Source organism: Rhineura floridana, chromosome 3 (genome assembly GCF_030035675.1).
Source record: "Rhineura floridana isolate rRhiFlo1 chromosome 3, rRhiFlo1.hap2, whole genome shotgun sequence".
In the NCBI taxonomy this organism is placed as follows: Eukaryota; Metazoa; Chordata; class Lepidosauria; order Squamata; family Rhineuridae; genus Rhineura; species Rhineura floridana.
Window position 1 is genome coordinate 134,205,351 of NC_084482.1, and position 23,950 is coordinate 134,229,300.

The 23,950-nt window shown below is 39.7% G+C and overlaps 2 protein-coding genes across 6 annotated transcripts in view; both read right to left on the bottom strand.

Moving 5' to 3' along the window:
• Window positions 1-1,079: 1,079 nt before the first annotated feature.
• On the bottom strand, window positions 1,080-12,088 carry MUSTN1 (musculoskeletal, embryonic nuclear protein 1). Its single transcript, XM_061618027.1, has 3 exons — window positions 11,942-12,088; window positions 4,528-4,648; window positions 1,080-1,549 (listed from the first exon to the last, which is right to left on the bottom strand). The coding sequence occupies exons 1-3, from the start codon at window positions 11,948-11,950 to the stop codon at window positions 1,443-1,445; spliced, it is 237 nt and encodes a 78-aa protein (XP_061474011.1). The 5' UTR covers window positions 11,951-12,088; the 3' UTR covers window positions 1,080-1,442.
• Window positions 12,089-15,801: 3,713 nt separating this feature from the next.
• Window positions 15,802-23,950, bottom strand: part of STIMATE (STIM activating enhancer) — a 59,989-nt gene continuing 51,840 nt past the window's right edge. For 3 of the 5 annotated variants that reach the window (XR_009761468.1, XR_009761466.1, XR_009761467.1), the window contains exon 3: window positions 23,211-23,289. Coding sequence is in view for 2 of the 5 variants with exons in the window: in XM_061618024.1 (XP_061474008.1) it covers window positions 19,853-19,969; window positions 21,189-21,338; window positions 23,212-23,289 (345 nt within the window). In the remaining 3 variants the exon portion in view is untranslated. Of the gene's footprint in view, window positions 19,970-21,188; window positions 21,339-23,210; window positions 23,290-23,950 lie in introns of those variants that run through there. The other 2 variants (XM_061618024.1, XM_061618026.1) reach the window with 1 other exon arrangement.

Below are 23,950 nucleotides of genomic sequence, written 5' to 3' on the forward strand. Positions count from 1 at the left end.
CACATCCCCCCCAAATAATCATGGGTACTGTAGTTTATCCCTCACAGAGCTACATTTCCCAGCACCCTTAACAAATTATAGTTACCAGGATTCTTTGGAGGAGAGGATATGCTTTACATAGACAGACACAGACACACAGACACACACACACACACACACAGAGAGAGAGAGAGAGAGAGAGTGAGAGAGAGAGAGAGAGAGAGAGAGAGAGAGAGAGAATATTGGATTAACAGGATGGAAGGAATGTAGAAGGCTGATTTATATACACCCGCTTTCCCCACCTGGTGCCCTCAAGATGTTGTTGGACTACAACTCCCATCGTTCCTGACCATTAGCCATGCTGGCTTGGGAGAAAGGAACTCCAAAATATCTGGAGAGCACCAGGTTCTGCCAACATGGCCAGTGGTCAGAGATGATGCGACTCGTAGTCAGCAACATCTGGAGGGCATTGAGTTGGGGAAGCTCACACACATGGGTGTGGACACACAATATATGGGAGTAGAAGCTGGCAACTTTCAGAATGGTCTCTATATCAACTTCCAAGTCTGAAAGCCCTTGTGTAGAGACCAAGTGCTATATCATTTGGCCAATTTGTATCTCAATTCCTCCATTCTTGATCAAATAGGCAGACTTCTTTTGGGGTGTTCACTCCTATTCCCATCGCCAAGAAGAGAGCAAGTAAAAATTGCTGCGGTTGTTTGCCTTACCCTGTCACTTTGCTGCAGTGAAGATCTATCTGCTTGCTCTCCTGGGATGGCTGTTGCCAAAGCACAGCTGATCAAGAACAGGAGTGGCTCTAGATACATTGCTGTCTGGAATGAGTCTCTTCCTTCCGGATGATGGAATGGAAATCTTGACTCTCAGAACTGGGGGCTATATATAATTTGGCATTAACTAGCGAACGGCTGAAACCAATAATACTGTTCAGTGCCTGCCCTCCACTAACAACAACAAAATAGACTAATCTTCATGCTGGGCACCACTTGGGCAAACCCACAAACTGCTCCAGTTATTTGTACAAGGAAGTTGTTATGTAAGGGAAGTTGTTTTTCTGCAGGAAATAAAGTGCTTAGCCAAAATCAAAACCACCATGCTTTATTGGTTTTACACCTCAACATTATAATCACACTTGGAACTGGGACATTGTTCTGGAACATCAATTTAATGCAAAGAATCATGTACGTATGTAACAAAATTGGTCGTTGCAATACCAGCCCACACCCAGTAACTACCACCCTTATTTGAATCATCCGCTGCACAGCTAGGGAAGAAATAACCCCCCACAATGTATAAAAAGAAGTATCTTTCAATGCAAGTTCTCTTGTTAATTAGTAATTAAGAAAATTAAATGAACAGCGCAAGTAATAAGACTGCTGTATGTGGAAGCAAAATATGGGGTTAAGTACTCCATGAATATTCATCACAGATCTCGAAAGTGGCAGTCAGCCAAAGACACTCTTTGGAGGCTCTTCTTTGGGTTTATCAAATACAGTTTCCCCCCCTGTGCGGTCTCGGCTGAATACGGACGGAGCAGCAGAGCCAGCTTGCTCTGGAAAAAGAACAAGAGCCAATTAATGCTTCAGCAAGAATGGTTCACACACAACGGCAGCTGCAAAAACATCCCATTGAAACCTACACAATCTACACTTAAAAGGGGCCTGTTTGTCACACGTTCAGGGATGAAGTGTACACAGAATGGTTGGATACTGTACTTTTTAAAAATGTAACACATTCATCTACAATAGGACACTTCCTCTCCAACTTGGAAAGGAAAATCCCCCTGAGAAATTTAGATGAAGTAGGATGCACAGGAACAGCTAGGCATTGAGTGTTAGAGCAACGGTAGCCTCAATCCTGCAACTAATACTGTTGTGATCACAGGACAAAACCCAGTAGGGAGGGGAGAACCTTGCCTCAGTATCTGCCAGAGGAGAAATGCCTGCTTGTGGGGATGTTTGTTTGAAGAGGGAAGGAAAAGGCATATGTTCAGTTGGCACGTATTCTTCAAGAACAGAGACAGAGAAAAAACAAGGTTCTTGTGACTGCAGGACATTCCTGCCTAGAAAGGGGTAACCTTTCATGATTTTGGTTTCATTTCATTAGTAATGAGCTACAAGGTAAACAGGGCTGGTGTTCATTCATCAACATTTCATCTAAGTTTAGAATTTAAATTAAGTTTATTAAAGACTGCTCTTGCCTGGACAAGAACAAGATGGGAAATAGATGTGTGCGTTGTGTGTGTGCACCAGGGTTGTAGTCGCACAGGGTCTCAAGGGTTTTAGACCCTTTACTTTTTGGGGAGCAGGGTCCCTGTGTTTCCAGCATCCTACAAGCCAATCACCATGAAAGGGGAGTGTGTTGGTTAGTGAGAGGAGTCTTCTAATATGCTTCCTTGTCCTTTCCTGCTGATTTGAGCCAATCAGAGTGAAAGGAGGTGAGTCAGCCACGGAGAAGACTCTTTTCAGTAGCTAACTCTCCTCTTCTCCCAGGCATTTTAGCATGTTGTTTTACATTGTTTTTTTTTAAAGTGTGTTTTTAAATTTGTATATTTGTTTTTAATGTCCGCACATATAACACCTGTCCTGGCTCATTTGCACTGGCTACCTATTTGTTTCCGGGCTAAATTCAAAGTGCTAGTTTTGACTTATAAAGCCTTACACGGCGCGGGACCACAATACCTAGCGGAACGCCTCTCCTGATATGAACCTACCCGCTCACTACGTTCAACATCAAAGGCCCTCCTCCGAGTCCCGACCCACAGAGAGGCTCGGAGGGTTGTAACAAGATCCAGGGCCTTTTCAATAGTGGCCCCCGAATTATGGAACAGTCTCCCCAATGAGGTACGCCTGGTGCCTACACTTTTATCTTTTCAGCGCCAGGTTAAAACCTTTTTATTCTCCCAGGCATTTTAACTTAATTTATTTTTTAGCTTTCAATTTATACCAGGCTGTTTTACTGTTTAATATGTATGCTTTTTACTGACCTTTGTAATTTTATTGTATTTTACTCTATGTTGTGCACTGCCCTGAGAGCCTTTTGGCTGTGGGCAGTATAGAAATCGAAATAAATAAATAAAATAAAATAAAATAAATAAATAATTGTTGTAAACCACTCAGAGAGCTTTGGCTATGGGGCGGTATACAAATGTAATTAATAATAATAATAACGCTCCCTCCTTTCAAGCTGATTGGCTCCTAGGGACGTCTGCTGTTGTGGAAGAAGGCTACAACTCAGTAGCTAAAAAGGGTGTGTGTGGCTGCGACTGTCATGAAGGGACCCTGCAATTCTAAATTTGCCACTACACTACTGGTGTGCATGCACTGTAATTTCCTTCTTTCTGGTAAGAAACTGGTATGGCTGAGTCAGTAGCCTCAGCTTGTCAGGTGTGTAAGTGTAACTGAAAGAGCCCATTCCACTCACAGATGTGTGTACTGCTGGAACTGAAGACAATACAGGTGGATAGAAGCTTCTGTAAAAGTGGTGTGTCATTAACAGGCTAATGTGAACTAGTCCTAAGATATTTTGCTTAAGTAGGTTTCCCCACCCCTCCATATCCCATAGCGCTGAAGTCCTGACAGGACCAAATGAACACATTATCAAAATTTATTTATTTATTTATATCCCGCCGTTCCTCTCAGTAAGAGCCCAGAGCAGCAAACAAAAGCACTAAAAACACTCTAAAACATCATAAAAACAGACTTTAAAATATAGTACAACAAAACATCCTTAAAAACATATTAAAACAAACCATATTTAAAAACATATTGTTTTTTTTAAATCTTTAAAAACATCTCAGAAAGCAATTCCAACCCAGATGCAGACTGGGATAAGGTCTCTACTTAAAAGGCTTGTTGAAAGAGGAAGGTCTTCAGTAGGCACCAAAAAGATAACAGAGGTGGTGCCTGTCTTATATTTAAGGGGAGGGAATCCCAAAGTGTCAGTGCCACTACACTAAAGATCCGTTTCCTATATTGAACAGAACAGACCTCACCCACAGAGCGGATCCAAAATTATCTAAACTGGTCAAGCATTCTCTGTGATATCAGTCGTTTTGTCCATTCATGATCACAGTTCAAGCTGCTTTCATCAGGGCAAAATTTACATTTTATTCCTCACACTATCTTACTGAGCCTAAAATTGTTTCAACAAACCTTTTCAAATACCAAATGAAGACACCTGTGTGTCACAAGGTAAGGCATCACTGCCTTCATCCAGGAAGGCTCAGAGCACTAGAGGTTATCTTGCTTTCTATTGTATTATTGCCCCAGTCATTTAAAACACCTAACTTCCCAGCAAAGCTTAAGATGGTAACTTTACATTTGTCAGTGTCAAATTGGACTTGAAAGCAGAACTTTAGTATGCCTGCTGTTGGAATTTGAAATCTGTCTTCCCAATAATCTGTTTAGCATTGAATGCTGGATAATCTGTTGTTTAAAAGACTTACACTCCCAAGCATCCATTCCCACAGTTCTAGAAGTTGCACGTCTAAGTAGGTAATAGGCCAGAAAGAATAGTGATACACCTTACCACATTGCTTCATGACTTGGTAGGTTTTGGATTTGATTTCCTGGTTGCTAGAGAGTTTTCCTTTAGCCCCTTTGAGGTCTTCCTCTTTCACTGGAGGGCGCTTCTTTTTCACAGGAGCTGGCTAAAAAGGAAGACAATTTGTGCAAAAAAAATGGAGCAATGTCAGATAATGGCTGCAAGAGAGATGACTTGCTAGTCTATTAATATTAAGCTGTTCTATCCAATCACCTGACCACATACTTTCAGGTAGCCATCTGAATCATGTTAATTAGCTCATGTGATCCTCACTCACATACAGGAACTTATGCAGAAGGAATTCACACCCAGTAAAATAAAGTAGGGCTGAGTTAAAATAGACTTAAAATTCTCAGTGCTACTTGTCAGTGGTAAAGTTCCCAAATATTCTATGTGGGAAGGTGGAATTCTGCAACATTTTGGTTATATGTGTATGTGGGTGTGTAAATCTCAGGATGTCTTACAAAAATGTCTTCTGAGAACCTTTGACTCATTTATTATTATTATTAAATTTTCTTAATCCTCACCTTTCGGCCAAAGACCCTCAAGGCAGCTTACAAAGAAAACTAAACACAGGTATGAAAATACAATATAAAAATACAATAAAAGCAATACAATTTACAAAAATTAAATTAAATAACAAATAATGTTACAATAACAAATACAATTAAATAACAAATAACATTATCATTATTAGCAGCCCCCAAGAGGCAGAAGGGCGACAGGGACCCGCTGCAACAAAACTGCCCGTTGCCCCAACATTCATTTAATGTTGAATGAAAAATATTAAATATATATTCACTAATATACCGGGGGGGGGGGACCACGTTGAGGTTTAAGAACATACTTGTAGCCAAGAAATATTTCTATCAAACTTTAAACAGCAGAGAAATTGGGCAGCTATAGTGAATGCACCAGGGGAGCAGGAGACCTGACCTCCTCTCCGATATATTGGACTGCCCTACAAATCTGTAAAAATGCAAACACAATTTGGGTTGGTCTTTCACAGTCCAATCCACTTCCTGTATAGCTTGGAATAATATGGTGAAATGTGCCTCTGAGCATATGGTGAATGGTGGCATCACCTGCAATCAGGACTGAATCTCCAAAATGGGAGAATTACATTTTTGCATGTTTGCTGGTGTTCTTACCTTGCTTATTTCCTGTGTGACTACTGTTTCTACAGAGAATAACCTAGAAAATTGTATGTCAGTCATTATTTCTCCTAGAAATCTGTGTCAAATTTTTATTATTTTCAAAGCTTTTTATTGGTCAATGCCATATGATGGTGAAGACATGATGGTTTATGTTTCAAACTGGAGGTCATATTCTATTTTTACTTTGGGTGCATTAATAGTTGAATCTGAAACTGCAGCTTTGATGTAAAATCAAACTGATTACAATATGTTGCTACTTAAGCAATGAATCTAGCTGTTGGAAAAAAACAAATTTGGCCTGCCCAAGATGCATGTGTTCAGGAAGGATGGGCACGGTCAATTAAAAACTTAGAGCACACCTAGAAATTTGCTAGAATATATTTTACTTCCTGCTGTTTTATCTTGTGCAAACTAAGACACTCCTCGTGTCCACTGGAGACTATTCTGCAGCATGGTCAGTGCCATTATTCCACAATTGTTTTTGGAGGTTTGTTTAGTGTAAATTATGCAAAGTGTTGCTGTATTTCACAAAAGCAGAAGAAAATAATTTACCATAGGAAACTTTACAAAAATTGCAAACATATTTAAAGTGAATATCTGAAGTACATCAGCTATCTTAATATTGTTGCTTCCTCTCTGCTAAAACAAGATCAGCACAGCACATGTCTTGTTTCTGTTATTTGGGCTGATCGCAGGTATTGCCATCACTCACCAAATGGTTTTTGCCTTAGTGAATTTCTCTGCTTTTCAGTCCAGGAGGTAAGAAATGTGACCCTGTGTAAGTGCTGAGAATGGATAGCTCATTTGCATGATTATTGAGTTCAATGGGATTTACTCCTATGCAGTCATGCTTAGGAAAAGTGAAACTGACTACAGGAGAGGAGGATAAGGAGGAGAGAGGAAGGGATGGAGTGGAGAGAGGGGAGGGAGGAGGAGGGGAAAGGGGGATGGGAGGGAGAGGGTAGGGGCAGGAGGGAGGTAATAGGAGGGGGGAGGCAGGTTTGATCATTTGCATGCTTTTTGAGTTCAGCTGGATTTACTCCTATGCAGTCATGCTTAGGAAAAGTGAAACTGACTACAAGAGAGGAGGATAAGGAGGAGAGAGGAAGGGATGGAGTGGAGAGAGGGGAAGGGGAGGAGGAGGGAAAAGGGGGATGGGAGGGAGAGGGTAGGGGCAGGAGGAAGGTTTGATCATTTGCATGCTTTTTGAGTTCAGCTGGATTTACTCCCATGCAATCATGCTTAGGAAAGGTGAAACTGATCATGGGGGCAGATGGCTGTTCTGCTGAATATTCTTTCCAGGGAGCTCTGGTACTCACTAATGGTTTGGAGAAAACCCAATAAAATAAAATAAAATAAAATATAAAATAAAATAAAATAAAATAAAATATAAAATAAAATAAAATAAAATATAAAATAAAATAAAATATTCCTTTCTGATAAATGGTCCAGCTCTAGAATAAAGACATTTATTATGCTTATACTAAAGAGCTTACAAAATAAAATCCACCCTAAAGTATTGAATGGATGCAGCATAACCAACCAGCCTCCTTGCATTAGTTGTGATAACCATCCTCAGTGGTTTGATTCTGAATTGACCATCTTCCCTTGAGTAATATTTGCATATTCAAGAGAGTAAGGTTTATTTATTTATTTATTTATTTATTAAATTTATATACCGCCCGACTAGCAATAGCTCTCTGGGCGGTGAACATAAAATAGCATAAAAATACAATGAATAACAAAATAATACTAAAATACAATCATCAATCCAATACAATAAACATTTTAAAAAGTAAATCAGTGTAACTTAAAATGCTTCAGAGAATAGGAAGGTTTTGACCTGGCGCCGGAAGGAGAGCAGAGTCGGCGCCAGGCGTACTTCCTCGGGGAGACTGTTCCATAGTTCGGGGGCCACTACTGAGAAGGCCCTAGATCTTGTCATCACCCTCCGGGCCTCCCTGTGAGTTGGAACCCGGAGGAGGGCCTTCGTAGCAGAACGTAGTGCACGGGCCGGTTCATATCGGAAGAGGCGTTCCGCAAGGTATCGTGGTCCCGCACCGTATAAGGCTTTATAGGTTAATACCAACACTTTGAATCTAGCCCGGAAACATATTGGCAACCAGTGCAAGCTGGCCAGAACAGGTGTTATATGCTCGGACCGCTTGGTCCTTGTCAGCAATCTGGCCGCCACATTTTGCACTAGTTGTAGCTTCTGAACTGTCTTCAAAGGTAGCCCTACGTAAAGCGCATTACAGTAATCCAAACGTGAGGTTACCAGAGCATGTACCACTGATGTAAGGTCCTCTTTACTCAAATAGGGACGTAGCTGGGCTACCAACCGAAGTTGGTAAAACGCATTCCTAACCACCGAGGCTACTTGAGCCTCAAGTGAGAGGGAAGAGTCTAAAAAGACTCCCAGACTACGAGCAATGGGTTGCAATGGGACAGATCTAATGACCGGTGTCCTTAAAGACTAATAGCCAGAGGAGTTATAGGAATGGATAGTAGTACATTCCCCTGTATATCTTGACAGTTTTCACAAAAGGCTTCCAAAGACTGACTTATAACCAGGTAAGATCACTTAGAACTGGAGGGAATGCTGAAAGAAACCAAGAGGGCTCTAGAATCCTAATCATTTGCGCCAACATATTAGTGTGCCAAGGAACATCAGTTCATAATATCTGTTTAAGATGTAACATTCCATACCAAAATGATGCCTGAGTACACAAAATTGTACTTTCACATATTCTTTCCTTATTATTCTCAGATCTCTTTTCCCTCCCTCCTCTCCCCATTGAGATTTAGATTTAAGTTCCTTGGGGTGAAGTTCTATACATTACTTCAGCGGACTATGTAAACTGATCAGGGCTAGCCGCAGGCATGCCGGGGCCCTTGGGTGCCAGCCTGCCCTGGGCCCCTCCGCTCCCCCTCCGTGATCCGTGGAACTTAAGCATCCACAGACCGCAAGACAGGAGCTTCCACGCCGCCCACCATCCCCACGCTTCACCTACCTTTCCATTGTTTTTTGCGGCGCGCGCAGGTTTGCCATTAATCAAGATGGCGGTTGAGGTTTCCCTAAGGGGCTGAAGCCTCTGCCACCATCTTTGTTGATGGCAGCAATGCGTGCATGTAGCACGTGTGCATGCCATCAGCCAAGATGGTAGCAGAGGCTTCAGCCCCTTAAGGAAACCTTGGTCACCATCTTGATTGATGGCAAATCTGTGCACTGCAAAAAACAACGGAAAGGTAGGTAAACGGGGGGATAGCAGGGGGATGGCAGTCCGCAGATGCTTCTGCTGATTGCAGAAGGAGAGCGGAGGGCCCCCTGTAGATCCAGGGGCCCTCGGGCCAGTGCCCCACCTGGCCGCCCTTTAGAACCGGCTCTGAAACTGATGATGCTACATAATGAAGAGGGTTATGGTGATAATGTACAGGAATAGCTGTTGCCTATGTCCTGCCTTAAGTACATATGTGCAGCTTGGACACCATGTTTTACTCACTTGTCAGCATCGAATAAAAAAACAACCCGTGATGTGTTGTAACTTGCCCAGTCAACCTCTCTAGTTTAATCTCTTTGGGAAGCAGAAGATGCCACTGTTTGTGTGTGTATTTTTTCTTTTGGCAGTAAACTTCTCTCAGCTTTTGTTTAACTTGGTGGTGTGGGTCATCTCTCCATTTCTGAGATTTTCTCAAATGCAAAACGATCCACCTTTGTCCAGTGTAAGCGGGAGCTACTGCTTTTGCTAAAGCAACAGTAAAGCTAGTCTGTCCATCTTGGGGCAGACATAAATGAGAATGGGCACAATACCACCAAAGAACTTTATTTAGGTCAAGTGTAGCAAAGCAGTGTATTTGAAGCAATGGCAATGTCTGCATATTTAAAGAATGCATGGGAATAGCTTGCTACCAGTTTACTGTGGGAACAAAAAAGCATTTCAGACCCCAGGGAACAAAACAGTTTGCTGTGGGAACAAAACAACAGCACCCGCCAAATAATATAAAGGCTGAAATTTAAAAGCTTTGTTTTTCAAAAACTGGCTGATATCTACGGGAATGAAATGGCAGTGTTAGAATATTTGGTGGCCTGAGAACAAGGAAGAGAGGGCCTGAATACTGGATGGGAAACATCCTATTTTGCACAATGGCTGTAGTTGAATGGTAGAGCATCTGCCTTGGTTTAATCCCCAGCTTCTTCAGGTAGGGCTGGGAATGTTCAGTGCCTGAAACCCTGGAGAGCCATTACCTGTCAGTACAGACAATATTAGCTAGATGGGGCAATGATCTGGCACAGCATAAGGCACTTCCTATGTTCTATGCAATGACAGGGCTAGTCTATACTTTATAATGTTGCCATGTGGTGGCTATTTTAAAAGCACTCCATGTGGCAACTATCACATGACAAACCATTATTGTTGTCTTGTGGCACCTTAAAGACTACAAAATAAATTATGACATAAGCTTTTGTGGACGGGGCACTTCCAGACAACCTGTTTATTGAGTATTCATCCTGCTTTGTTGGCAGGGAGATTAGATGACCACAGCGACTGAGTGAGCACTCATTCTGATTTAGTGATAGGGAGGTTAGAGAACATGGCATCGAATCAGGGGTTATCCCACACTTTCCAGTGCATTTCCTCATCTTTATTGCGAAGAATCTGATATTTTGAAGATGCAGGTTTGTTGCGGAACCGGAATTTGCTGATGTGTGATTAAATCCCACACAAAAACATAGTGAACACCCTAGAGTCCACTTCTTCAGGTGCATAGAGTGTGATCCTCAGTTGCTAGTCAACAGTTGCTTAGTTATAATAAAATGTGTGTATTTTAAAGGTACAATGAGACACAGTTTTCACCACCACAGACAAAATAATGCCTCTGACTAGACATTATTGCAGAGCAGCTCTCTACATACAACTGAGGTAATTTTCTGCAGATCAGTCAACTCCTGGTTGTTCATGCTGGCACAAAATGTCTTGATTGCGTGGCAAGCCATTCCACAGGAGTAGCTCACCATGTTACAAATGACCAAATGATTTAAAGCAGCCTTCATGAAGCAGGGTAACTTGCAGGCCTAGCCCTACCTCCACTCCCCCAATAGTCAACAGTCACTACAGACCAGAGATTAGCAGTTCTGCCAGCATCAAGAGCATAATGTGATTCCTGCCAGGGAACACATTATTTCCAATGTTATTGAAGTGACCAGTTTAGTCATGGGCAAGGCTTTCAGCCAGAATCCATTCCGATGTTTGCAGTCACAACAATATATCCTACAATTTATCTGAAACTGTGACAGGGAACAGAGTGCTTGTTTAGAAGAGCTCTAATATTGCCTCCAGCTATGACTTATTTTGAACAGAAACTAAGCAGAACCAAATTCCTAGACACAGCCTGCTCAAGCAGCTTCCGAATAGCTGCTGTGTGTGCATAAGATGCTCCAAAATTCCCTTTCATCCTAGCTGTGACATAATTGGCTCCATTTGGAAATTAAAGTTTGTATGTCCCATTTGATGAAAATTCCCTAACATCATAAAAGGTAGCTCTACGTTCTACATCCTTGTTAGCATAATATCTCCCTCCTACACACACACAAAACCCCAGCCCTGAATAGACAGGGAGAAAACTTCAGCTTTGCAGATTATCCAGCCAAATAGTTAACCCAAGTATTGTAAAATGCTTGTCTCAACAGCAAACTTTATTCTGTTGTCAGACATTAGCAGAATGTTAGATCATTAAGATTTTTGCCTTGTATTTAGCATAGAACCTACCTCTATAGCATATAGAAAGTACAAATAACCATGATTAACACATTGTTCAGAGCAATTCCAACATTGTGCAAGCAAAACTACTCTACAGGCATATAACTCTAAATTTAATAATTCTATGAAAATAGTATGGTGTATTAAAACACTAGACCTATAGCCTTAAATGTATTCATTGATACTGGAGAAAAAAGCAGGGCAAGAGACAGCTAAACCACGTTTTTCTTAGTCTCTAGTACTTGCTAGAATAATTGGCAAACTAGCAGTTGACAAAACAGATTTACTGCTGAACCCGGGGAAATAAACAAAGTTGTACAGCACAAAAGACAGCTGGGGAAGAATGAAGTTAAACCATCAGAAATACATTGCTGATTAAGTTTGCAACCAATACCTATAAAGCCACCAGAGCTGCAGATAAGCACACAATGCTAACCAGGTGAAGTCTAGTAAGTGAAGGGGAAAAAGAAGAGAGATTTATACCTGTGACATGGCTGTGGGACTCACACAAACTGAGCTAGCCGTCTCCTTGCCTTAAATCCAAAGGCTGAGATAGCCTGTCGCCTCTAGCTTATATAGGCTCTCGTATGAGGTCAGTCCCCCGGGTCATCTTCCCAATCTAGTTCCTGGTGTTTGGGGTTGACACAGCCTTGATGTTGAGAGGTTTATTCTTAGCGGTGATGACTGAAGTTTGCAGCATTTACTGAGCTGTATGACTGGAGCGAGAAGAGCAGCACAAGTGACAAGAAAAGACAGCTGGGCCAGGAGAACTATGTGGAAGTCTTGTCCTTTCTGCTTGAACAAGTGCTGGTTCCAAGGAAACACTCTGAGCCTCTATTTATAGCTTTAAAGGGCAATGCTTTGTGTTGCAGATACTTCCTTTGGGCTGCAGCACCAGGCATACATAGACATTTCACTGAAAATAGGTAGGGCATGAGGGGGAAAAGGATTCTCTGGCTTACATTTCAATAATGCTACAGTGGGGACACTCACAGGGGAATATCAATGGGAAAAGAAGGAGCTTAAACCTTCTCCTATCTGCTCATTCTCCTCTGCAAGAAGTCCACCCCCTGGGGCCATTTTTACAATTGATTCTGATCACTCCCTCCAGCTGGATTCCAAAGCCAAGAATTAGGCCCCATTACAGCTGGGAAAGGGACATCATTGAAGGCAAACAAGCAGAAAAGTCATCTAGATAAGTTGGGGGGTGCTGTTGATTGGGAACCCTTTTATTCAGGATGGAGATATTCAACTTGTCCTAGATGGGGTTACACCCTTCCTGAAGGATCAAGTATAGTTTGTCCTGGAACTGGCAACATCTCTGTATCCACAGGTAGTCTCAGTGGCCAAGAAAATCTTTGCCAGCTTCAGCTGGTTTGCAGACTGCAACCCTGAGACAAAGCCTCTGTTGACTCATATATTGAGTATCTTCAGACAGGACTCCTGCAGTGTTCTATGGGGTTGCTTTTAAAAAAATAGTTCAGAAACTACAATTACTCCAGAATGCAGCGGCCAGAATGCTGGCAACAGCTAGCCAATCAGTGCATATTCACACCAACTCTATAATTATTTGTTATAACTAAGTGCCTAGACCTTTAAGGCCCTACATAGTATGACCTGAACATCTGAAAAGATTATTCACTAATAGAAAAAAATACTTGTGGTTTAAGTACGTACCTATAGCCAACAGATATTTCTATCAAACTTTAAAAAGCAGGGAAATTGGGCAGCTATAGTGAATGCACCAGGAGAACATTTTGGAAGAATTTGGTAACATGTGCCTCTGAGCATACGGTAATAATCAACAGATTATGAGAATTCTGAAAGAAAGAAGTCCAAAAGGGGTCTGGTTTCTTCCTCTCTTTTTACACTTTGAACTCTATTCTCTCTGACTGTTTTGTGCATCAGCATGAAAATTTAGAGGGTTGTTAAGCAAGCGTTTCTGAGTTCAGGATTATAAGTGTTGTAAGGTTTTGTTTTGAAATGAGCTTATGGGAAGCATCAGAATGGCATGGGGGTATTTTCAATTTAACATTGTGGAATGCGAAAAATTCATGCTGACTATAATATACCACCACTCTTGTGGGTGTATAATTTCAGCAGAAATCAGCCAAGAAAGCACCATCTCTTGCCATCTTTCGGCATGCTATAAACAACTCTGCTCTAGAAGACTTTTCTTGCTGAAGTCTTTCTCTACTCTGGTTCTTAGGTTCTGCTTCAATATTTTAATGCCAATATAGTTTAGGTGGAATGGATTGGATCCAGACTATCTGTCACATTTGGTACCATTGATTTCAATGAGATCCAAGTCAGCTATGACTAATTTTACATACTGTTTTCAATAGGACCAAAGTGTGACTAACAACATGGATCCTCCTTTTAATTGTTTTTATTGCTAATGTAAATATTCTAGTTTGAAAGGTGGGGTATAAATAAACAAAACAATATTTGTAAGGAGAACAGAAGGTGCAGGAGGGGTTCAGCACCCATTCCAACTAACTTCTGTAGTTCAGCCCCCAACACACATTTTTGTTGTCAGCAAGCACGTGCGCACTCCCCCCTGCATTTGCTGCTAGTTCAGCCTGCACACACAAATCAACAAGAGGTCAGCTCAGGCTGTACATATGCTTTGTAAAGACTACTGATGACATACAAAGCACACCAAACAGTGTAACTGTGTTGAATTTCCCACTTAGGATTCTCAGACGAAAATGTTGTTTGTTTTTATGCAAATTCAACTTTCAATAGCTTTGCTTGCAAAATCCTATTAATTCTGGTTGGAAGAATATGTTCTTCCAAAGTTATTTTCACAAGTTGTTTCAAATCAAATGGGTTCACAGAAACAAGTCTGAATAGTTTTAGTACTACACCACCAAGATGACATCATTTCTACAAAGGTTGTGATACAGACAATCGCTTTCTAGAAAGCTGCAACAGCATAACGTTACTTATATCTTTCAGCAATACCCTGCCGTTCAATATAAAGTGCCATAGTTGGCATGTAGAGTTTCAGACCAGGACTGAGACCCAGATTCAAATCCCTGAGAAGTGATGAAGCTCAGCAGGTGAAGTTAGCTAGAGCCTCTCGGATAGCCTACCTCACAAGGCAGTTGAGAGGATAAAATAGGAGAGGGAAAAAACCAGGTACATTGTGCCTTGCATTTCTTGGAGGAAAGGAAGATGACAAATGAAATTAGTGAGTAAATAATATTCCCTATTCCCCTCTATTTCCCCTAGAGATGCCTAATAATTTATTGCTCTCTTGGAATCATACAAAGAGGAAAAAATATTTTAAACACACACAAATATGAAAACAACAATCTTTCCCGCTACCTAATCATGCCCATGCTCCAATGAAACACCACAGGAAGACAAGGGGCTGAAACTGACAAAATTGTCTGGATGCTCCAGAAAAAGTGAGTGAACATAGAATGGCAATTGCAGAGAAGAGGGCTAGTGTGGAAGTAATGTTAGTCCAGAGAAGTCACTGTAGACAAATAGCAAAAGTAAAAATTATGCCTGCATGAGCTAAGATTCTTAATTTGGGCCAACATTCAAAAGAACTGCGCAACTGATTCTGAAAGCCCAAGGCAGCTTTGGGCTTTTGTTCATCAAAAAGCAGGAATATGTCAAGCTGCTTTTGGTGACTTTGAAAAGTAGGTTGTGATACAGTATAGGGGTAAAATGTCAAAACTCACACTGGTGCACTTAAGTTTTTGATCGTTCCCAAAATATTATTTGGATCCCTGGTATGGTGTTCTAGGCCTGGCTCTTTAAATATGCATTTTAAAATTAACAGTCAACATACAGAAAGGTCAAGCAAACTGATGCAGCACAACCATTTAATTTGTTTTGTTTCAGCATTGTAAATATCCTCCCTATCATAGCATTTATCAGCCATGGAAGTTCTGTGCTTTGGAGGTTTACAAATCCAGGAATAGAAGACCAAAATAGTCATGTTCAGATTGATTACTTTGAAATGGATCTTATGGAGAAAGAAGGGTGTCTGTTTTTCCTTGCACACGTTTCTTGTATACACAGCCTGAGAAACAGCTTCAGGTGATGCCTTGTTTTTACATTGACCCACAAAGCTCATCCTGCACCAAAAGCAAAACACAAACAAGAACCCCCTTACTCTGATTATCCTCCAGGGCTCCAAAGGTCTCCGCACATATATGCCTACATAGCATGTACTCTGGTGGTTCTCCTTCCACGGGTTAGCACGGATTCAACCCCTTTTCAGTGTTTGCTGCTCCTCGTTAACACTATCTTAAATAAAATCAACATGCAGGCTGTGAGGTAAAGACAGCTACTGACAATTTTCTATTAAGTTAAAAGTTTATTGTAAACCATCATTTAGGTATATAACATTCTTTCCATTTTAATGAAACACCATCTGTTAAGCATGATCTGGAGGGCATCTTGACTCACAATTTTAATCTCACGGCCTTACTTCCACCTTCATTTTAAACTCCAAATACACACAAAATCCTAATTACAAACAGCATCCCTTAAAAATAAGTTTTGATGTATTGCAAGTCTCCCATGAACTGATGTGGCTGGATTTGTGTGCGCTCGCCATCACACTACTTTTGTATGCATACTACAGATCTGCAGTTAGCAATGCACAAGGGCACTGATGCCTGGCTTTCAAAATAGAAACATTAAAGCTGAATAGCCCTCCTCCCACCACTTTCCTTCCAGCAAGGCATAGTTGGAAACCAAGCACATGCTTGTGAGGGAATGCCTTTGCAACACTGCATTGCGGTAATTTGTTTCACAATTCAACAAGTATAAGGTCTTTTCCCTGAAGAGAAGCTTGGAACACATTTTATCAGCAACATTAATATACAACATTTCATTTAAAGATAGTCAAGGAGACATTAATACATTAAAACCAGAAAAGGATGACTACGTAATGACCACAGGATGTCCAAAATAATTATGTTGGGCACATGATATCATCCAGTCAATGAGGCAAATCATGGTCTATTTCATTTCTAGATCTCATCCATTTGACAAGGGGAAGCTCTTAGTCTCTCTATCAAATTCAGCACAGTATTATTTCTGTTTTAAGTATAGGGAGAACTGAATCACGTTAGTCACATTAGAATCAGATTTCTAAAGCAGAGACTGAAGTACACTTTTTTGTGATGAGATCTTTACAAATTGATTTTTGGAGATCAATTTACATCTTGCCTACTTTCTCTGTCCTCTTCCAACTGTCAAAACTCACTGAAGAATATGCCAAAGCACTCAAATCAATTTAAGTGCAAGACAAAATGAAGCACTAGGTACTACTTTCCCTGGAAAGAAGAGAACACAGCCATTTGTTCAATGTTAGCTAAGATGAATCCCCCTCCCCCCACCACAAAGTTTTCTTTTTCTACTTTTGGAAAGGTGCAATAAAATAAATAATTTAATTTACAGAATTGCTTACTGAATGTATATTCAAGCCATCAATCAACTTCTTCACATGGTGCATAACCCATGGAATTCACTGCCGTGAGATAAAGTGATGACCATCAGCTTTGATAGCTTTATGAATGTTTATGGACAACTGATTTATCAGTCATGATATCAGCATGGAGCTTCTTTGTATAGAAGTAGTATGCCTCTAAACACCAGTTACTGGGGACTTCAAAGGAGGATGCCATCAATTTTAATCCCTGCTTAACAGCTGAAAGGCATCTGGCTGACTGCTACTGGAAACAGAATGCTCAACCAGGTAAAGGCAATTATTTTTCTTCTTAAATGTGCTCAGTGTCCACTTATTGACATCTGAGCATTGCAAACCCCACCTTTGGCCAGTAGTGCTTCATTTTGTCAGGCTGTACGACACACACTCTTGTGCTATACAACAATGCAGCAAAAAGCAAAATAGTGTACCCTCCTTTCTTCAGATTTTTTAAAATAAGCTGCTCTATGATGCCTAGTGCTATTCAATAAAATGAGGTCTGCTTAAAGTTGGAATATTTAACACATTTAAGGCTTTGGGTTTGTTTGTTTTTTAAGACTCTCCCATCCCAACACTGCTTAAAACAGACATTTTACACAATTGAAGCCACAGGAAGAAATGAATCAAGTTAAGCTTTTGGATTTAGTCAGCTCTCTGTTATTAGAATGAAAAGGTAAATGGCATATAGCAGGTCTCATATCCATTTGTAAAGTCAGTTCAATTGACAAATTGTATCTGCATCTGCTGTCCTGCACAGATGAGATGCCATTCGCACAATTATGAATCCATGAATGGATTTTTAAAAAGTAAATTACATATGCAGGCCCCCCAATATGCAATGGGACCTGGGCATGGGAAAGTGCAGAGGTACTTTGCCCTGTGCTGTGGCCCCCAATTCCAGATGAGGGCCTGCCTCTTATTTGCATATGAATCACACTGAGGTTAAGGATGTGGATGCACTGCGGAGGAAGGACCTCTTTGCATGTAACTTTGGCCCTAAGAATCTCACAAAGGTATGTGAGAACCTTCCTTAGGGTATGATTCTCAACAGAACAGTTATTTATACAATTAGAAATATACAGTGAAAATATATAAAAAATTAGTAAGTTAGGCGGCAACATTGATCAAGAACATTTCTCTGCCTCCTAATAGAGGCTTTATCTCGCTTTATATTTAAATAAACATTGGTTTCCCTTTGTTTTTAACCTGAACACCAACAGGTAACAATGTATTGCAAGTAAGTTGCAGTGCAAAACAACACCGTTTAGAATGTCGCTTTGAAATGCCATGGTCCAGTAAGATGCCTCTTATGGGCAGCAGGGTAAGTGAGGCAAACTCCTGCTATTAAAACAGCAAAAAACAGCAATGGAGCTTTTTCCTTCTAAGGCCCAATCACAGCCCCCCAACACAAGCAACTTGTGCAGCTTACCACGTTTAGCGCAGACTACACATATAAAACTGTAAAAAAAGTATCTTTGAAAAGTCTGAGCTCTTGCCACTGAAAGTGTTTTAAGGCTTGAAATATAGTCTGATACTCAGATACTGTATAAGTTACATGTTTGCATTTTTTTCTGAAATCACTTTTCCTGTGTTGTAGTACCAAAGATTTAAATGAGATGGAAAACTCTCAAAACAGTAACTAGTATCAAAGTAACTCATGGACGCCAAATCAGTATTCCATTGACAGATATCATTTTCAGTAACCACAGGATAGCCGAACAACAAAAGCTGCACTACCTTGATGTAAATAGATGAACAGATGAATTATGCACACTACACCTCTGGTCTATTTCAGCTGAAATGAGACAGGTTTGTTTTTTAGGAAACTGAGGGATAAACTACTGATAAAGTCATTAGTGCCTTTATGGTTGTCAACTGAATCATGTTAAGGATCAACAAAAATGCTCCAAGGAGAAACAGAATTACAACTCCTGTTACATCAGTATTCATAGTTGTGGATCACACAAAGGCCCAACTGTGCTATGTTATCTTTTCGAGGAAAGGTGGTTTGTTTGTTTTTAAGGAATGTTGCTTCAGCTTTGGAATAGTTGAGATACGGGATCAGACTACTTACAAGTACTTAAGAAGCCAACATTACTAAAGTCTCTAAAATGTTCAGTTGACAAATAGAAGAAACATTTGAAATACTTGTTGCTTTTATGCTAAAGTGAACAGGACCATGTACACACAGAACAGTATGCATGCTACAGAACTGTGCTTTGGTTCAACCGCACTCCAGTTCAAGACTATGTATACCTAGTAGCCAGTTGGCCACCGTTTCCCTTTATCACGTTACATGCCATTATGTGACAGACACATTTTAAAATATTTTTACTGCAAGTTTTTGACCTTTTTACTGCACACAAAAAGTAACATAATTTTCTTTGACAAACACAATCCTTAAATATCCCAGTATGAAAATATAACTTAAATATAAAAGTTCAGATAGATTTGAAAAAAAAAATTTTTTTTGATCAGCCTATTAGTTTCATAAGTACCCCTTAAGAACTAAACTTACATAAGAATGTTAAGTTACAATTTGTAACTGTAAAACAATTCTGTTCTAGGAATACGTTGCAAAGGCCAGTTTGTAGTTATAAAACATACTGATTCCAACTTTGTTAATCTGATGTCTCTTTCAGAATATCATTCAGGAACCTCAGATGAAACAATGATGTTCTATGGCGTCTCTTCTGAAGGATCACATCCAAATCACTTCGGTGACAAGAACTTTTCCACACATGATGAAAATATACTCTTGCATATTTGGTCAGTGTTTCCATAGTGCAACTGAACTAGTAGCTTTTCCAACTGTCCATATTCTGCTTCTTTGAGTCACAGTTTTCAGGTAATAAGCATAATGTGATCAAGTGAAAATCCACTGACTGTGGACATTGCTGTCATAAAACCTGCAAATGTGCAGGCCACAGAACCTGTCATACAGGCAGACCAAATCGATGCTTCTTTTTCTTGACAGACTTTAAATTAGTCAGTCTCCGAAGATCATCTTCAACATCTGATTCTTCCATTTCATCATCTGCCGAAATTAGGATCTATGGGCAAAATGATATGTAATTAGACAGAATTCATTCTTATTTTCCCTTCCTTACCCAGAAGTATATCCAAACTCAAACACACCTTAAAAAAGGAGGAAGAGTTGACAGCTAAACAAACAGTATATAGGACCACTTAGGTTTTAAAGTAACCTTTAACCTTACCCTTAATCAACACCTCAAAAAGAGTACATAGAATGATTTGATTAAATTAATGCTTTTGTAAGTGTGTCAGGAAATACTTCAGATGATTTCCTAGGAGCCACCTAGAGAGCTTTGTGGGGAAAAGTCTACAACTCTTTAATATTTTCAAAGACAGAACAACAAATAACCAGTGATACAAACAGAAGATTAACTAATAAAGATATCTGGAAGCTTGGTCCCATTTGTTATGACAAAGAGCCAAAGCTCCAAGTGAGAGAATAATGGGCTCTGCTCCCCATTCCTGCCATTTTACATCACTGTATAACATTAAAGCCTCTTACTAAGAGAACACCCTTAGATATCACCCATTTAAGTTCTCCCTGGAGCAGCCTCTCACTTTCACTCATTAAATGTAGCCTAGTGAGCTGTTTTACTCCATATATGGTAGAGATGGATTATCTTTTTCTGCTGCTTCCAATTAGTAGGATTCAAATAAGGAATTTGTTGCTATTGTGAACATTTCTTCAATTGTGGCTCATGGTTAATACATGGTTTTATTTGTGTAAGTCACTATAAACACTGATATGCGGGACAAAAGTCTATAAATAAAACACGTATCAAGTATCAACTTCATACTTAAGCATGAATGAAAGCAGCAGCCATTTATGATTTATCTCTTAGCATTAATCACACTTGGCACAACTGTGGGACAAGTTTTTGGTGTGCACTAGCCAAAACTTTGAGAGGTGGGTTTTTTAGGATACACGCAGATAGTATTTCTCCATTAAAAAATATTGTAGAAGCCCATAAAAAGGTAAGAGCTTCATTAAGAGGCTCTGAACCCATTCCTATGAGTGAGTGATGGGGAAGTCAGAAACTGGACAGCTTGGGGTTGGTAATGTAATATTTCAATTTGATTAATTGGGAAAAACCCAACTGGATTGGACTAAACAGGGAAGACCCAAAACACCATTAAAGTTCCAAAGCAAAAACTAAAGTTACAGAAAGTAACTACATCACTCCCTTGCCATTTGTTTACTGTAGGAACCAAATTAATCGCAAATACAGAACTCGCCTCTGATTCAGATTCTTCGTGTGACGCCGCTCTCCTGTATCGAACTTTGCTTCCATTCCTTGTATCTTGCCCTGCTTCTTTTTCTTCCAGTTTAGCTTTTGTTTTCCCTTTCTTCATGAGGAAGTTATCAACTACCCAGAACATGAATGCCTATTGCAAAGAAGTCAATGTTAAATGCCATCTGTCATTCCTTCTATAGGACAGGAGTTAGATTCAAGTGACTTGGAGTAACGCCTAGATAAATATATAATAAGTTACATCAGCCCCTAAGACTGCTGAATACCCTAAACTTATGTTCAGCAAGTCATTTCTCAAGACAGCATGAAGGAAATATTTAGAACAGAACTGGCTAACATGATGCCTTTCAGATGCTGTTGGATTCCAACTTCCATCAGCTGCAGCTATCATGGTCAGCGGCCAGGGATGTTGGGAGGTGTAGCCTAGCAACATCTGCAAGGCACCACACTGGCTACCTCTGGTGTTGAGCATTTCACTGTGATGGCACCATGGCAATAAAACATGTAGATTACTGCATACTTAGCCAACTTTAGATTTAGTGGGCAAACATATGCAACTGCACTCACTTCTAAATACAAATTCTCATGCCCAATGAATTTTCACATTGCTCCTGTATCTAATTACTTAGCAGAGTAGAGAAAGCAGATTAAAAAATCCAAATGGTTGCCAAGATAACAGAAGCAGTCAAAACAACTATTTACTTTTATACTCAAGATACATTAATTTGAAATATGTGCTCTCTGTTGTGACTTATGATTGAAAGACTGACTGACTGACTGGAAATATGTGCCAAGCTCAGATTTGGTGTTCAGGAAAGAGTCTGGATTAAGTTCTCCACATTGTAGTCTGAATTATCTTGCTTAATACTGGATGTTCAAATTTTCACTCACACATTATCAGACATGAGATTCACTGGTCACCCATCTATTAAAAATGCAACATCTGAAAAGATGATCCCAGCCAAAGACAGGCTGCATATATCTCATTTTAATAGTTATTTATGTGATTTATACTGTAACACAGTTATGTTTGATCATTTGACAAGTTAAATGACGTGAAATACAAAATCTGGTTAGTTAACTTATGAAATAATGACATTAAATACTAATGTATTGTAATTATTTATATCTACCAAAGTTATGTAACGATAAGTGCATGCAAGCAGTATAGGAAAGTCTCAGCTATAGAAACAAGTTGTTTAGCATGAAAAGTAAATAGTACTACACATAACAAGTATAAAACGTTTTAAAAACGTGGAATGTGTGCATATCGTTGTGAACCCTCACTTTTGCCTTTGCTGCTAGAAATTATCACAATGCTCCCAATAAAAACAGCATTCTTGGCTTCTTGGAACTTAGAGACAAGTAACTCAAATAAATTCATGTGCCTCAATCTGAAGACACAATAAAGTTTATGGTGACTCTCCAACAATTTAATTCCTTTTTTAAAAAACAAGATAGTCAAGAAGATATAAAGCACTGAAAACCTGTATTTGGACAGACCATGATTCAGCTCCAACAAGGAGGGTTTTTAGTTGTGTTTTTAATCCTGCAATTTTATCTTATTTTTTATTAAGTTACATATTTATGTTTTAAAAAGCATTCATTTAAATATGCTGTCACCAATACTAACACTTTGAGAAAAATAATTGGATTGAAACCAGTAAGAAATTGGTAACAGATGATTCTCTACTTTCAAAAGCAAAGTGAAAGTGGTGGGAGAGGGGCTTGTCACTTGTCTATGGGTGTTCTTACAATCACCATTATGGAATAGAATCACTATTTCTTTGAAGAGGATATAGAAGCGAGAATTTTTTTATACCCGCCATGCAATTAAATATTATGTTCATGAATTACACAGGAGCCAATTAACATTTTAAAAGTTTATGACATCAACTTTATGTGATTATAATGTTCCCCTCGGGTGCCATCACAATATATTTGTACTTCAAGAATTACTATTTTTAAACACGCTAAATATCCAGAAGATGTTCATTTATACTAACATTTACAAAGAAGGGCACTATTAGCATGACAATAGCCAACTCCAGCTGAGGATTCTCTATAGGATTCAATAAAGCTACCTGTAAAGAGAAAAAGAAGCACATCAATGCCATGGAATTACATACATTTACAACAAAGGTCTCGTTGGTTTCACGATGTGCAATATCAGGTTAAAAGGATGTGCAGCTTGGAAGAGTTGACGGGACAGAAATATTTCTTTTTAATTGAGTGAAACTGTGACTGGACTTCCCCCAACCCTCCAGAGAATAAGGGGGCGGCAGGGGGAAGGAGAGGAAGGTGAAGTCCTCTTGCACAAGTGGAAGTCTGTTCTACTCATGCACAGACATCATCAGATACAACTTACAACATAAAAATGATGTTAGGCTTGTTTCTAAAATGATAGGTGGCAAAGTGAGACTCTGATGCATCTAAAAGATCTGCACCTATTTCACTAGGGAGTGAAACAATACATTGAACATTAACATTTTCTGGCTTTAAGTCAAAGTGATTACAATGCACCACTGATCAGCAACAAATTTATTTTAAAACACATTGCCTAGAAACCACTGTTCAAAGACTTGAATAGTAAAGCCTTAAGTACCAGAGACCTCTCCTTGTATAACTTCTTTTTATGAGGCAGACCAGCAGAGTTCTGTGGCCTTGCAACTTTCCAGTCAGCTTCATGCAAGCTGAGCTCAGTAAAGATTAAATTGAAAAAAGGCGGGTGGTAGAAATTATATG